General features: G+C 44.4%; 1 protein-coding gene across 1 annotated transcript in view; it reads right to left on the reverse strand.

Annotated features, from left to right (window-relative positions):
- Positions 1-16,732, reverse strand: part of LOC139761610 (protein O-mannosyl-transferase Tmtc3-like) — a 1,067,352-nt gene that overhangs the window by 385,929 nt on the left and 664,691 nt on the right. Inside the window, exon 4 of the mRNA XM_071685868.1 lies at positions 5,310-5,391. Coding sequence (XP_071541969.1) covers positions 5,310-5,391 — 82 coding nt within the window. The remainder of the gene's footprint in view (positions 1-5,309; positions 5,392-16,732) is intronic.

The raw sequence follows: 16,732 nt of genomic DNA on the forward strand, positions 1-16,732 counted from the left end.
GTAATCGGGTCGCCAACACGTCCTCCCGTGATTACATCCCGCGGGTGGGTGGGACGCGGCTAATCCCACCTGATATTACAACCCATTATCGTCGGGAAAGATGAACATCGGTTATGAAGCGCGTCCCGCGGCGCGCGCGCGCACCACCCACCGGCACGCAAGCCCACGCGACCCCAGTATACACACACGCATACACGGGGTACATGTAATGCCACTGTACATAAACAGATTCAATGATATAAACGCCTATACACATCGATATACCTACGTGTATATAGTGCACGAGGTCACAGTTGGCGCGCGCGTGGTTTAGTATATGCCTATAAACCACCACAGTTCCCAAGCGCAGTTTCGTGTAATGATCACACCCCGTCAAGGGAGAGATACAAGCATGAGACAGAAGACGTGGAACAGGTCACACAGGTTACACACGCCACACAGGGGTCTTCGCCAGGACCTCCCCATCGGGTAGACACGTTCCTTACGTACACGATCCCAAAGTCCCTTCATCCCACAAGTTTGACAAGACGCTCATACAGAGGCGAGTGTCTGGCCTGGATACCACGATATAGCCAGGATTATCCAAATGATTTCTCTCCAGTCGGCTTTCAGTCGCTCCCCAGCCCCCCTCAGACCCTTCACTTGGGGCCATCCGAGGAGTTGTGGACGAACTCGCCCCCAGCCACAACCTCAGACACAACCCCACCCCCCTTGTCCATTCGCCCACACTAGGAAGGTGAGGATATTTCAAGCACCGTCATCGTCCTAAGTGGGAGAGAACCAGTCAGTGTCTTGCATGGGGGAACCATTATCGGTTCAGCCTCTCTCGTTTTGAAGGGACAGCAGCATCCAGCCCGTCATCCATTTGGAAGGAGAGAGCTGTCTAGCGACGTTCACTAGGGTTGGTGTGGTGTTGGTGTAAGGATACAGACAGTGGGTGTGTGTGTGAGGGTGTATACCACGGGGTATACACAGCGGTTACTGCCACTTCTAGTCTCCGTAGGGAGGTGTGTTGGCAGCAGCCCTGTTGGTATAGTAGTCATATACCGTTGGCAGTGTGGATGTTGTCAGTGGACATGCAAGCGATGCTGGAGGTTTAAGAACAGCTACACAGACTGAATGTTGGCAATGGGAGATGTTGGCAATGCGGATGATCGTAGTCTCAGCCTCGCCTCTGGCATTGATGTTGGCAGTGGTGGTAGCGGTGTTGGCAGACGGGTGACGCAAGGGGATGATAATAATGAGAATCCAACAAGCCAGCGTTGATATGAACGGGTCGTTCGTGGTGGTAAGGGGTGTACATTCTGCAAACGCCCTTGGCCCGGCCCTGGAACCTGGAAACCATAAGACTTGAAAGAATGATCTCACGCGGGTCTTCCAGAGACCACCCCCCCCCCCCCCAATCCCCCTGAACCATGAGAAGCAGAGGCCTCCTTCCCTTATGACAGCGTGGACACACACACACACACACACACACCTCCCACCCTCTTTCCCTCCCGATCAACAATTCCCTCCTGCCCCGTGACTGCGGCAGTAGGCGGAGGGAGGAGACCCAGCCCACTGCAAAAAGAGAGAGAGAGAGAGAGAGAGAGAGAGAGAGAGAGAGAGAGAGAGAGAGAGAGAGAGAGAGAGAGAGAGAGAGAGAGGATATATGTATGTAACCGTGGCCTGGAACACAGTCTGGTGGGGAGGTGAGCGAGGGGGGGGAGGGAACATTTTGAACCAGTTTGCATACAGGAAGGTGTGCTACACAAAGGGGGAGGGAGACTCTATTTCTTGTGCGTGTGTGTGCCGGTGTGTGTCTTATGGTCTTCAGGTATGGGTGAAGACACAGGGAGTTCTAGGGAGTCCCACACTCCTGGAAGACCCCATGCCTTGGGTGTGTGTGTGTGTGTGTGTGTGTGTGTGTGTGTGAAGTCCAATGCATGAAAGACACTGCCCCAAGGACCTGCAGGTAATGCCATGCGTCTGTGTCTGTGGGAGGAGGAAGGGTAGGTCGAACACCCGGGTCCTACACTCGCCTCTGTCCTTGGCGTGTGGTAGCCCCCGTCCAAGGGCCTCCTCCGCCCAACACTCGGGATCCGAAGGGCCTCTCGGCCGCTCCTTAAGACCTGTCTCAGCCAACAGTGGAATGGGGGATGGAGGAGGGGGTGGTCAACCCAAGAAGCATGGGGCATGGGGGAGAGAGATAGATAGATAGAGAGGGAGGGAGGGCGAAGAAGAGAGAAAAGGAGGGAGTGAGGTAGAAGGGGAGAGGGGGAAGAGTGTGTGGTGGGAGGAAGTGGGAAGCGATGCAGGAGTATGCAGTGGCACACGCCTCGTAATGCGCTTACTCAACGCCCCTCACCGGCAACGCTTCTTCATCCTGGGACGTACACTGCAAGACCCACGCCACAATGTGACCCTCTCATTGTTTACATATCACCCCGCGTTCCCTGTAACTCAACCTCCGGCACACAAGGAACTCAACCTCGGGTAGACAAGTAACTCAACCTCCAGCAGACCACATGAGTCAACCTCCAGCAGACCACAAGAGTCCACCTCAAACAGACCACAAGAGTCCACCTCCAGCAGACCACAAGAGTGAACCTCAAACAGACCACAAGAGTCCACCTCCAGCAGACCACAAGAGTGAACCTCAAACAGACCACAAGAGTCCACCTCCAGCAGACCACAAGAGCGAACCTCAAACAGACCATAAGAGTCCACCTCCAGCAGACCACAAGTAACTCAACCTCCTGCAGACCACATGAGTCAACCTCCAGCAGACCACAAGAGTCCACATTAGCAGACCACAAGAGTCCACCTCCAGCACACCACAAGAGTCCACCTCCAGCACACCACAAGAGTCCACCTTCAGCACACCACAAGAATCAACCTCCAGCAGACCACAAGAGTCCACCTCCAGCAGACCACAAACGTCCACCTCCAGCAGACCACAAGAGTCCACCTCCAGCAGACCACAAGAGCGAACTCAAACAGACCACAAGAGTCAACCTCCATCAGACCACAAGAGTCCATCTCCAGCAGACCACAAGAGTCCACCTCCAGCAGACCACAAGAGTCCATCTCCAGCAGACCACAAGAATCCACCTCCAGCAGACCACAAGAGTCCACCTCCAGCAGACCACAAGAGTCCACCTCCAGCAGACCACAAGAGCGAACCTCAAACAGACCACAAGAGTCCACCTCCAGCAGACCACAAGAGTCCACCTCCAACCTTACCTACGACAACCCGTCACCCAGGCCAGAGTCACACTCGGCAACCCGTCACACCGGCCCAATGGCGGTGGTGAGCTGGACACAGGACCAGCCGGAACGGACCTTGGCTACTGTGGTTGATATACACCACGTCTCTCGTCGTCCGTTGTCATATCATGGTCTGTTCCCTGGTTCGGTTACGTCGGGGTGGTCTACAGGGATAAGCTGCCACGATTAGGGGGTTTAGATAAAGCTAATTTACCTGGTTTGAACATATTAATCTTTTATATCATTACGATGGTTTGGGAGGTCTTCTACCCTCCACAGCTGGGTCTGGGACCTTACCTTACCTTACGTATACCTTACGATGGTTTGGGAGGTCTTCTACTCCCCACACAGCTGGGTCTGGGACCTTACCTTACCTTACGTATACCTTACGATGGTTTGGGAGGTCTTCTACCCCCCACACAGGTGGGTCTGGGACCTTACCTTACCTTACGTATACCTTACGATGGTTTGGGAGGTCTTCTACCCCCCACACAGCTGGGTCTGGGACCTTACCTTACCTTACGTATACCTTACGATGGTTTGGGAGGTCTTCTACCCCCCACACAGCTGGGTCTGGGACCTTACCTTACCTTACGTATACCTTACGATGGTTTGGGAGGTCTTCTACCCCCACACAGCTGGGTCTGGGACCTTACCTTACCTTACGTATACCTTACGATGGTTTGGGAGGTCTTCTACCCCCACACAGCTGGGTCTGGGACCTTACCTTACCTTACGTATACCTTACGATGGTTTGGGAGGTCTTCTACCCCCCACACAGCTGGGTCTGGAAGCAAGCTGTTGTGTTTCTCCTCTGTTCAGGTCAGGTAGCTGCAGGTTTACATATCCACCAAATCCTGGCTCGTCTAACACACGGTATAAGAACACGGCCAACCCCCCGTTTTCCCCCAATGAACAGCCCACAGCCTATCAAAACCATCCGGGATATGTCATATTAAAGAAAATAAAATAAAAATCAACGCCTTGTAATAGCACATATGAAACCTATGGTAAGACAGACTCACAAACTCACAGACTCACATCCAGCTCACCTTGATCATAAGCTCTTTTATGACTAGTTAACTAATTAGAATTACGACCTTACAGTTCTGTTATGATCGTAATACCTCAACTGTGTGTGTATCTTCAGACCAATGGCTTGCCTCAGTAAACCGGTACTCATCCATTGGTTTACACATGTGTATATGGAAGAAGCTAAACACACGTCCCACGAGAATAATATCCGGGAGAGATCAGGGACGAGGCGCGCGCGCGCGCGGTTCGTCAGGCAAGATCGAGGATGCGTGCGCGCGCGCGGCTCGTCAGGCGAGATCGAGGATGCGTGCGCGGCTCGTCCGGCGAGATGGAGGTCACACGCGCGCGCGGCTCGTCAGGCGTGTTCGAAGACGCGCGCGCGCGGTTCGTCAGGCGAGATCGAGGTCATGCGCGCGCCTCGTCAGGCGAGATCGAGGACACACACACACGCGCCTCGTCAGGCAAGATCGAGGACACACACACACACACACACGCCTCGTTCGGCAAGATCCAGGACACACACACACACGCCTCGTCAGCCGGGATCGAGGACACACACACACACACGCCTCGTCAGGCAAGATCGAGGACGACAACACACACACGCCTTGTCAGCCGAGATCGAGGACACACACCCACACACGTCTCGTCAGGCAAGATCGAGGACACACAAACACACACACACACACACACACACACACACGCCTCGTTCGGCAAGATCCAGGACACACACACACACACACGCCTCGTCACCGAGATCGAGGACACACAACACACGCTCCTCGTCAGCCGAGATCGAGGACGACAACACACACGCCTCGTCAGGCAAGATCGAGGACACACGCGCCTCGTCCGGCAACATCGAGGACACACACACACACACACACACACACGCCTCGTTCGGCAAGATCGAGGACGACAACACACACGCCTCGTCAGGCAAGATCGAGGACACACAACACACACGCCTCGTCCGTCAACTGACCCGAACACACACGAGGACAACAGAGGGTGGCTGTACTCACGGCTTCGGTGTGGATGGGATGCACGGCGAACAACAGGGAGGCCACAAAGCTGGACAGCTCCGGCAAGAACATACTGCACATCCTGCAACACAAGGACGAACACAAGTGAGTCAACACTCTCTCTCTCACGACGTGAAGGGAGGTATTTGCAACACACAAGGGGCCGTGGTAGGGGGTGGAGAGGTGTTACAAAGGGGTGGAGAGGTGTTACAAGGGGGTGGAGAGGTGTTACATGACAAGGAGGATCATATGGGATGCAACACGAAGACTGAAGAGGACTTTGCAACACAAGGACGAACACAAGTGAGTCAACACTCTCTCTCTCGACACCAGGGGGTGAAGGGAGGTATTTGCAACACACAAGGGGCCGTGGTAGGGGGTGGAGAGGTGTTACAAAGGGGTGGAGAGGTGTTACAAAGGGGTGGAGAGGTGTTACAAAGGGGTGGAGAGGTGTTACAAGGGGGTGGAGAGGTGTTACAAGGGGGTGGAGAGGTGTTACATGACAAGGAGGATCATATGGGATGTAACACGAGGACTGAAGAGGACTTTGCAACACAAGGGGCCGGGGGAGAGAGGTGTTACAAAGGGGTGGAGAGGTGTTACAAGGGGGTGGAGAGGTGTTACATGACAAGGAGGATCATATGGGATGTAACACGAGGACTGAAGAGGACTTTGCAACACAAGGACGAACACAAGTGAGTCAACACTCTCTCTCTCACGACACCAGGGGGTGAAGGGAGGTATTTGCAACACAAAAGGGGCCGTGGTAGGGGGTGGAGAGGTGTTACAAAGGGGTGGAGAGGTGTTACAAAGGGGTGGAGAGGTGTTACAAGGGGGTGGAGAGGTGTTACATGACAAGGAGGATCATATGGGAGGCAAGACAAGGACTGAAGAGGACTTTGCAACACAAGGGGCCGGGGGAGAGAGGTGTTACAAAGGGGAGGAGAGGTGTTACAAAGGGGAGGAGAGGTGTTACAAAGGGGTGGAGAGGTGTTACAAGGGGGTGGAGAGGTGTTACAAGGGGGTGGAGAGGTGTTACAAGGGGGTGGAGAGGTGTTACAAGGGGGTGGAGAGGTGTTACATGACAAGGAGGATCATATGGGAGGCAAGACAAGGACTGAAGAGGACTTTGCAACACAAGGACGAACACAGGTGAGTTGATCCTGGTATTAACCCTCTCTCCCACGACTCCAGGGGTGAAGGGATCTTTGCAACACAAAGGGCCGGGGTTGGGGGAGAGAGGTGTTACATGACAAGGATCATATGGGAGGCAAGACAAGGATCGAAGAAGTCTTTGCAACACAAGGGGCCGGGGTTGGGAGGGAAGAGGTGTTACATGACAAGGATCATATGGGAGGCAAGACAAGGGTCGAAGAGGTCTTTGCAACACAAGGGGCCAGGGTTGGGGTGGAGAGGTGTTACATGACAAGGATCATATGGGAGGCAAGACAAGGGTCGAAGAGGTCTTTGCAACACAAGGGGCCGGGGTTGGGGGAGAGAGGTGTTACATGACAAGGATCATATGGGAGGCAAGACAAGGGTCGAAGAAGTCTTTGCAACACAAGGGGCCAGGGTTGGGGTGGAGAGGTGTTACATGACAAGGATCATATGGGAGGCAAGACAAGGATTGAAGAGGTCTTTGCAACACAAGGGGCCGGGGTTGGGGGGGAAGAGGTGTTACATGACAAGGATCATATGGGAGGCAAGACAAGGATTGAAGAGGTCTTTGCAACACAAGGGGCCGGGGTTGGGGGGGAAGAGAGGTGTTACATGACAAGGATCATATGGGAGGCAAGACAAGGGTCGAAGAGGTCTTTGCAACACAAGGGGCCGGGGTTGGGGTGGAAGAGAGGTGTTACATGACAAGGATCATATGGGAGACAAGACAAGGGTCGAAGAAGTCTTTGCAACACAAGGTGCCAGGGTTGGGGTGGAGAGGTGTTACATGACAAGGATCATATGGGAGGCAAGACAAGGGTCGAAGAGGTCTTTGCAACACAAGGGGCCGGGGTTGGGGTGGAGAGGTGTTACATGACAAGGATCATATGGGAGACAAGACAAGGGTCGAAGAAGTCTTTGCAACACAAGGGGCCGGGGTTGGGGTGGAGAGGTGTTACATGACAAGGATCATATGGGAGACAAGACAAGGGTCGAAGAAGTCTTTGCAACACAAGGGGCCAGGGTTGGGGGGGAGAGAGGTGTTACATGACAAGGATCATATGGGAGGCAAGACAAGGATTGAAGAGGTCTTTGCAACACAAGGGTAGGACGTTGCTGAACTTCCTGCAACACAAGGATCAGGAGGGGGAGATATTACAATACAAGGTTCACAAAGAGCTGCAATACAAGGACAAGACATCCTGCAACATAAAGGTATGAGGTTAGTTTACATCCTGCAACACAGGGGAGAAAGTGTGTTACAGATCTTGCGATACAAGGACTAGAGGTCCTGTAACACAAATAGGGTCAGAGGTTAGGGTACATCCTGCAACACTAGGGTGAAAGACAAGGGCACACCTGCAACACAAGGTGCCAGAGATTACAGAAGGTCATGCAACACAATTCTGAAAAGTAGTGAAATGGAACTTGAAAAAACAAGAATAAAAATCAAAACTATTAATGGAGAAATATTCTAAGAACTACACACATCAATTAACATGGAATATATCAAAATAAAAAAATCTAATTACTAAAAACACTTCCTGTAATTCATATGCTTGTATTCTTACATATAAAAATTCAGTACACAGCCAAGTGTCAAAAAAAATTTTAAAAATCAATGTATCATATTATATGAAAGAGAAATAATTTCCCATCTTCTCTCTTTTATGTCAATTTCCTATATTCTCTCTTTACGTCAACCTCCCATCTTATTTCTTTACGCCAACTTACCATCTTCTTTCTTTCCGTCAACTTCCCATCTTCTCTGTTTACCTCAACTTCCCATCTTCTCTCTTTCATTTCTGCAACTTCTGCCATTCCCTTCTCACATTTCTTTCAGGCCTGGCCATGAAGAAGTGGAGGATCTCTCTCTCTCTCTCTCTCTCTCTCTCTCTCTCTCTCTCTCTCTCTCTCTCTCTCTCTCTCTCTCATCCGTGATGGGAAACTTCGATATCCCGAAGACTTGAGAAAATGAGGGGGAAAAATGATATTCCATGGAGTTTAATCAGCTGGGATGAATATCCAATCAAACTTATTTATTTACTTATAATTACCCCAGGACCAATTTCTATTACTTGTAATTACCCCAGGACCAATTTCTATTACTTATAATTACCCCAGGACTAATTTCTATTACTTATAATCACTCCAGGACCAATTTCTATTACTTATAATTACTCCACGACCTATTTTTATTACTTATAATTACCCAGGACCAATTTCTATTACTTATAATTACCCAGGACCAATTTCTATTACTTATAATTACCCAGGACCAATTTCTATTACTTATAATTACCCCAGGACCAATTTCTATTACTTATAATTACCCAGGACCAATTTCTATTACTTATAATTACCCCAGGACCAATTTCTATAACTTATAATTACTCCAGGACCAATTTCTATTACTTATAATCACTCCAGGACCAATTTCTATTACTTATAATTACCCAGGACCAATTTCTATAACTTATAATTACCCAGGACCAATTTCTACTACTTATAATTACTCCAGGACCAATTTCTATTACTTATAATTACCCCAGGACCAATTCCTATTACTTATAATCACTCCAGGACCAATTTCTATAACTTATAATTACCCAGGACCAATTTCTATAACTTATAATTACCCAGGACCAATTTCTATAACTTATAATTACCCAGGACCAATTTCTATTACTTATAATCACTCCAGGACCAATTTCTATAACTTATAATTACTCCAGGACCAATTTCTATTACTTATAATCACTCCAGGACCAATTTCTATTACTTATAATTACCCAGGACCAATTTCTATTACTTATAATTACCCCAGGACCAATTTCTATAACTTATAATTACCCAGGACCAATTTCTACTACTTATAATTACTCCAGGACCAATTTCTATTACTTATAATTACCCCAGGACCAATTTCTATTACTTATAATCACTCCAGGACCAATTTCTATAACTTATAATTACCCAGGACCAATTTCTATAACTTATAATTACCCAGGACCAATTTCTATAACTTATAATTACCCCAGGACCAATTTCTATAACTTATAATTACCCAGGACCAATTTCTATAACTTATAATTACCCAGGACCAATTTCTATTACTTATAATCACTCCAGGACCAATTTCTATAACTTATAATTACCCAGGACCAATTTCTATAACTTATAATTACCCAGGACCAATTTCTACTACTTATAATTACTCCAGGACCAATTTCTATTACTTATAATTACCCCAGGGCCAATTTCTATTACTTATAATTACCCCAGGACCAATTTCTATTACTTATAATCACTCCAGGACCAATTTCTATTACTTATAATTACCCAGGACCAATTTCTATTACTTATAATCACTCCAGGACCAATTTCTATTACTTATAATCACTCCAGGACCAATTTCTATTACTTATAATTACCCAGGACCAATTTCTATAACTTATAATTACCCAGGACCAATTTCTATAACTTATAATTACCCAGGACCAATTTCTATTACTTATAATCACTCCAGGACCAATTTCTATAACTTATAATTACCCAGGACCAATTTCTATTACTTATAATTACCCCAGGACCAATTTCTATTACTTATAATCACTCCAGGACCAATTTCTATAACTTATAATTACCCAGGACCAATTTCTATTACTTATAATCACTCCAGGACCAATTTCTATAACTTATAATTACCCAGGACCAATTTCTATTACTTATAATCACTCCAGGACCAATTTCTATAACTTATAATTACCCAGGACCAATTTCTATTACTTATAATCACTCCAGGACCAATTTCTATAACTTATAATTACCCAGGACCAATTTCTATTACTTATAATCACTCCAGGACCAATTTCTATAACTTATAATTACCCAGGACCAATTTCTATAACTTATAATTACCCAGGACCAATTTCTATTACTTATAATTACCCCAGGACCAATTTCTATTACTTATAATCACTCCAGGACCAATTTCTATAACTTATAATTACCCAGGACCAATTTCTATAACTTATAATTACCCAGGACCAATTTCTATTACTTATAATTACCCCAGGACCAATTTCTATTACTTATAATCACTCCAGGACCAATTTCTATAACTTATAATTACCCAGGACCAATTTCTATAACTTATAATTACCCAGGACCAATTTCTATTACTTATAATTACCCCAGGACCAATTTCTATTACTTATAATTACCCAGGACCAATTTCTATTACTTATAATTACCCCAGGACCAATTTCTATTACTTATAATTACTCCAGGACCAATTTCTGTTACTTATAATTACCCTCAGTCGCCACTTTTCTGATGGCTCCAAGGGGCCCGCAAAAGGCTGCGCTACTACCAGTCGCAGGGCAATCTAGACACCTTTGGAATCAGAAGTTCCTATGGCGAGACTGCCATGTCAATGGCACAGCCTGGACAATGGCGGCTGGTGGCTTTCCACCCGCGGCGTAAACCCCCCTCCAGCGGGCGGCGCCCGGTAACACCCCCACCCAAATCATCCCGGGAATAAAATGTGGAGTGGATTATAATATCATCGCACTTGAATACAAGAATAAATCCATTTATTCCGCATTAGACACGTATCGATGGGATAAATGGTTTATTCAGAGTCGAATATGTATTAGTGACCTAATGATCCATGACTAGTTATGCTACGTCTCTCTCTCTCTCTCTCTCTCTCTCTCTCTCTCTCTCTCTCTCTCTCTCTCTCTCTCTCTCGGGCCACGTCTCTCTCTCTCTCTCTCTCTCTGGAGGACCACGTCTCTCTCTCTCGAGGACCACGTCTCTCTCTCTCTCTGGAGGACCACGTCTCTATCTCTCTGGAGGACAACGTCTCTCTCTCACTCTCTCTCTCTCTGGAGGACCACGTCTCTCTCTTTCTCTCTCTGGAGGACCACGTCTCTCTCTCTCTCTCTCTCTCTCTGGAGGGCCACGTCTCTCTCTCTCTCTCTGGAGGACAACGTCTCTCTCTCTCTCTCTCTCTCTCTCTCTCTCTGGAGGACGCTGGGGTCGCCGGGCCAACACACCACAAGCAAAAGATGAGCCGTGTCGGGAGGCCACAATGATCGTAGGTGATGTGACTATCACACGAAAGTGCACTTGGGAACTTATCGTGTTCCATTTCCCCCGTGGACTCAGAGGAATATGCTTGATCACGCGCAAAATTGTGATCCTTTCCAATATATATATATATATATATATATATATATATATATATATAAAACGAGAGGGGAGGATTTCCAGCCCCCCCCCCCCCCCCCCGCTCCCTTCCCTTTTAGTCGCCTTCTACGACACGCAGGGAATACGTGGGAAGTATTCTTTCTCCCCTATCCCCATATATATATATATATATATATATATATATATATATATATATATATATATATATATAATCTTTTTTTATCATACTATTCGCCATTTCCCGCGTTACCGAGGTAGCGTTAAGAACAGAGGACTGAGCCTCAGAGGGAATATCCTCACTTGGCCCCCACCTCTGTTCCTTCTTTTGGAAAACTAAAAAACGAGAGGGGAAGGATTTCCAGCCCGCCCCACGCTCCCTCCCCTTTTAGTCACCTTCTACGATACGCAGGGAATACGTGGGAAGTATTCTTTCTCACCTATCCCCAGGGATAATATATATATATATATATATATATATATATATATATATATATATATATATATATATATATATATATATATAAAGCGAGCCTCTTCATGGGTCGTGAGGAGCTCTTAACACAGAGCTAAAGGACTTACAGTACAGTCAACACCTTTGGGAATGTGTGATGCCACTTTCATATATTGCTGGAGGGAGGCCAGCCAGCCACTCAAACTCGCCAGCCAGAGAGGGGGAGGGAAAAAAAAAGAAAGAAAGAAAAAAGGAAAAAAAGAGGAAAAAATCGCAAACCTGGGAGAAATACAGGAAAAAAAATATATATCGCAAGCTAGAGGGAAAAATCGCTAACCAGGGAGAAATAGAGAAAAAAAATATATCGCAAGCTAGAGGGAAAAATCGCTAACCAGGGAGAAATAGAGAAAAAATATATATATATATATAGCAAACTAGAGGGAAAAATCGCTAACCAGGGAGAAATAGAGAAAAAATATATATCGCAAGCTAGAGGGAAAAATCGCTAACCAGGGAGAAACAGAGAAAAAATATATATATATAGCAAACTAGAGGGAAAAATCGCTAACCAGGGAGAAATAGAGAAAAAAAATATATCGCAAGCTAGAGGGAAAAAATCGCTAACCAGGGAGAAATACAGAAAAAAATATATATATCGCAAACTATGGGGGAAAAGGAAAAAAGATTGAAAAAAAAAAACGCAAAACAGGGAGACAAAAAGATGAAAAAAAATATATAGCAAACCAGAGAGAAATACAGAAAAAAATATCCCAAACCACAGGAAAAAACCATATCGCAAACCACAGGAAGAAAAAATATCCCAAACCACAGGAAAGAAAAAGATTAAAAAAATCACAAAACAGAAAAAAAAATCAAAAAGTCGGAAACCGGACAGAAATACGATAAATAAAATCGTAATCTTGATAGAAATAGAAATAAAAAAAAAAAATATCGCAAAACCAGAGAAAAAAAAAGATATATAAAAAATCACACACCAGAAATAGATGAAAAAATCGCAACACACAAGAAAAAAATTAAAAATAGAAATAACAAAATATCGCAAAACCAGAGAAAAAAAAAAGATATATAAAAATCACACACCAGAAATAGATGAAAAAATCGCAACACACAAAAAAAATTAAAAATAGAAATAAAAAAATATCGCAAAACCAAAGAAAAAAAAGATATAAAAAAAATCACACCAGAAATAGATGAAAAAATCGCAACACAAAAAAAAATAAAAATAGAAATAAAATATCGCAAAACCAAAGAAAAAAAAAGATATAAAAAAAATCACACACCATGAAATAGATGAAAAAATCGCAACACACAAAAAAAAAATAAAAAAAAAACCACGCAAATTTAAGAGAAATAGACAAAATATCACAAAATATCACAAACTCAGATCTCTTAGCAAAAGCATGAAACGCTCAGATCTCCTAGCAGAAGCAGTCACTGCTTGCTTGGAGGCATGAAACACTTTGATCTCCTTGGAGGCATGAAACACTTTGATCTCATATCATCTTTTAGTGCTAATTTTTGATGATTTACATCATCTGCTTAAATGCATTTCTTCTTTGTTTATGTCCAGGTATTAGTTAGAGGTGTTACCATTAAGTTGATAACTGGAATACAGCAATCAAAGTCTTCAGTAGTTTTAGTTTTTGGGATCAGACTTTAAAATTTCCACATAGAATTAGTTGATATCAGTATTGTTAGTACTGGTTTGATAGCATGCTTAGTAATGAAGTGATTCAGAGAACTCATTCATCTCTGTGTAACCCAGTATTACAAATCTAGAGACTACCCTAACTTCTTGATCATTTATTAGATTACCTGAGCAGTTTGCAAGTATGTTGAAATTTGAATTCACAGAAGTCGCAGAAACTGTGGTAAAAATCTGGTCTTGCATAAAGCTACAATTTTTAGGCATACTGTTGAGAGTTCATGGGAAGGTATGGGCATATCACATCATTTGAATGTAGTAGAGTCAACTTATTTCTAGTAGAAGCAGTTGGCATTGCTGCACATGTGGTGTTTGGCTGATTATAATACAGGTTGTAGATTACTGATTATGATATAGAAAGCAATCACCATCATTCTAATAGGCATTATATTTAAGTAGGGAGGTAAATGCAAGAGTCCTGGAAAGAGGGGCAAGTATGAAGTCTGTTGGGGATGAGAGAGCTTGGCAAGTGAGTCAGTTGTTGTTCGCTGATGATACAGCGCTGGTGGCTGATTCATGTGAGAAACTGCAGAAGCTGGTGACTGAGTTTGGTAAAGTGTGTGGAAGAAGAAAGTTAAGAGTAAATGTGAATAAGAGCAAGGTTATTAGGTACAGTAGGGGTGAGGGTCAAGTCAATTGGGAGGTGAGTTTGAATGGAGAAAAACTGGAGGAAGTGAAGTGTTTTAGATATCTGGGAGTGGATCTGTCAGCGGATGGAACCATGGAAGCGGAAGTGGATCATAGGGTGGGGGAGGGGGCGAAAATTTTGGGAGCCTTGAAAAATGTGTGGAAGTCGAGAACATTATCTCGGAAAGCAAAAATGGGTATGTTTGAAGGAATAGTGGTTCCAACAATGTTGTATGGTTGCGAGGCGTGGGCTATGGATAGAGATGTGCGCAGGAGGATGGATGTGCTGGAAATGAGATGTTTGAGGACAATGTGTGGTGTGAGGTGGTTTGATCGAGTAAGTAACGTAAGGGTAAGAGAGATGTGTGGAAATAAAAAGAGCGTGGTTGAGAGAGCAGAAGAGGGTGTTTTGAAATGGTTTGGGCACATGGAGAGAATGAGTGAGGAAAGATTGACCAAGAGGATATATGTGTCGGAGGTGGAGGGAACGAGGAGAAGAGGGAGACCAAATTGGAGGTGGAAAGATGGAGTGAAAAAGATTTTGTGTGATCGGGGCCTGAACACGCAGGAGGGTGAAAGGAGGGCAAGGAATAGAGTGAATTGGAGCGATGTGGTATACAGAGGTTGACGTGCTGTCAGTGGATTGAATCAAGGCATGTGAAGCGTCTGGGGTAAACCATGGAAAGCTGTGTAGGTATGTATATTTGCGTGTGTGGACGTATGTACATGTGTATGGGGGGGGGGGCCATTTCTTTCGTCTGTTTCCTTGCGCTACCTCGCAAACGCGGGAGACAGCGACAAAGTATAAAAAAAAAAAAAAAAAAAAAAAAAAATCACAAACCAGACTAAATGAAAAAAAAAATTATCCATAATTATTTGGGGGGTTGGAGGGGGGGGGGGGGAGGGTTTACACAGCATATCTCTATATTACATTCAATGGGTCGCTGTAATTAAGGTAATTCGCTGTCCGAGCGCGAATATTTCGAGGGTACTTTCCATTGCAATCTAGTCCGGAATGGGGTCCAAATGGGAGCATTTAAAAAAAAAAAAGGGGACTTTCAAAGTAATTTAAGAGGGTGTCGGTGTGTAATTTAGAATATTTCAAAATTACTTTCAGTGTAATTAAGGAGGTTAGGGTGTCCGAAATGAGCTATTTGCGAGGGTACTTTCAATGTAATTAAGGGACTTTCAAGAGTACTTTCAATGTAATTACGGGAGTTTCAAGAGTACTTTCAATGTAATTACGGGGGTTTCATGAGTACTTTCAATGTAATTACGGGAGTTTCAAGAGCACTTTGAAAGTAATTTCAATGTAATTAAGGAGCTTCAAGAGTACTTTCAATGTAATTACGGGAGTTTCAAGAGTACTTTCAATGTAATTAAGGGAGTTTCAAGAGTACTTTCAATGTAATTGAGGGAGTTTCAAGAGTACTTTCAATGTAATTACGGGAGTTTCAAGAGTACTTTCCATGTAATTAAGAGAATTCTGGAACCAATCTGGACTATTTCGAAGTTATCATAAATGTAATTAAGAGGAAATGCACAAAGTTAACCAATAAACGAAGAGGACTAATTGCTTTATCACCTGTTAAAAATGTTTTTGTCTTAAATTTCTCTGAATATATATATATATATATATATATATATATATATATATATATATATATATATATATATATATATATATATATATATTATCCCTGGGGATAGGGGAGAAAGAATACTTGCCACGTATTCCCTGCGTGTCGTAGAAGGCGACTAAAAGGGGAGGGAGCGGGGGGCTGGAAATCCTCCCCTCTCATTTTTTTAATTTTCCAAAAGAAGGAACAGAGAAGGGGGCCAGGTGAGGATATTTCCTTAAAGGCCCAGTCCTCTGTTCTTAACGCTACCTCGCTAATGCGGGAAATGGCGAATAGTATGAAACAAAAGAAAAAGATATATATATATATATATATATATATATATATATATATATATATATATATATATATATATATATATATACTATTCTCACTAAAGTCAAATTTTCCTGTAACTAACACTTGGTAATTAATAATGACTTTAAACGCACGGGGCCAAAAGAAAAAAAAAAAAAAATTGGAGGAAAACTTTGGCTATCTTATTACACGAGTTACCTTGCGCTACGATAAGTTAGGGCAGGTTTTTTTCTTTTTTTTTTTTCTTTTATCTCGTTTTTTTTCATGCATTTAACCCCGAAATTCGAGGAGTCTTTGATGCGCACAG

Source organism: Panulirus ornatus, chromosome 41 (assembly GCF_036320965.1).
Source record: "Panulirus ornatus isolate Po-2019 chromosome 41, ASM3632096v1, whole genome shotgun sequence".
Taxonomy (NCBI): domain Eukaryota; kingdom Metazoa; phylum Arthropoda; class Malacostraca; order Decapoda; family Palinuridae; genus Panulirus; species Panulirus ornatus.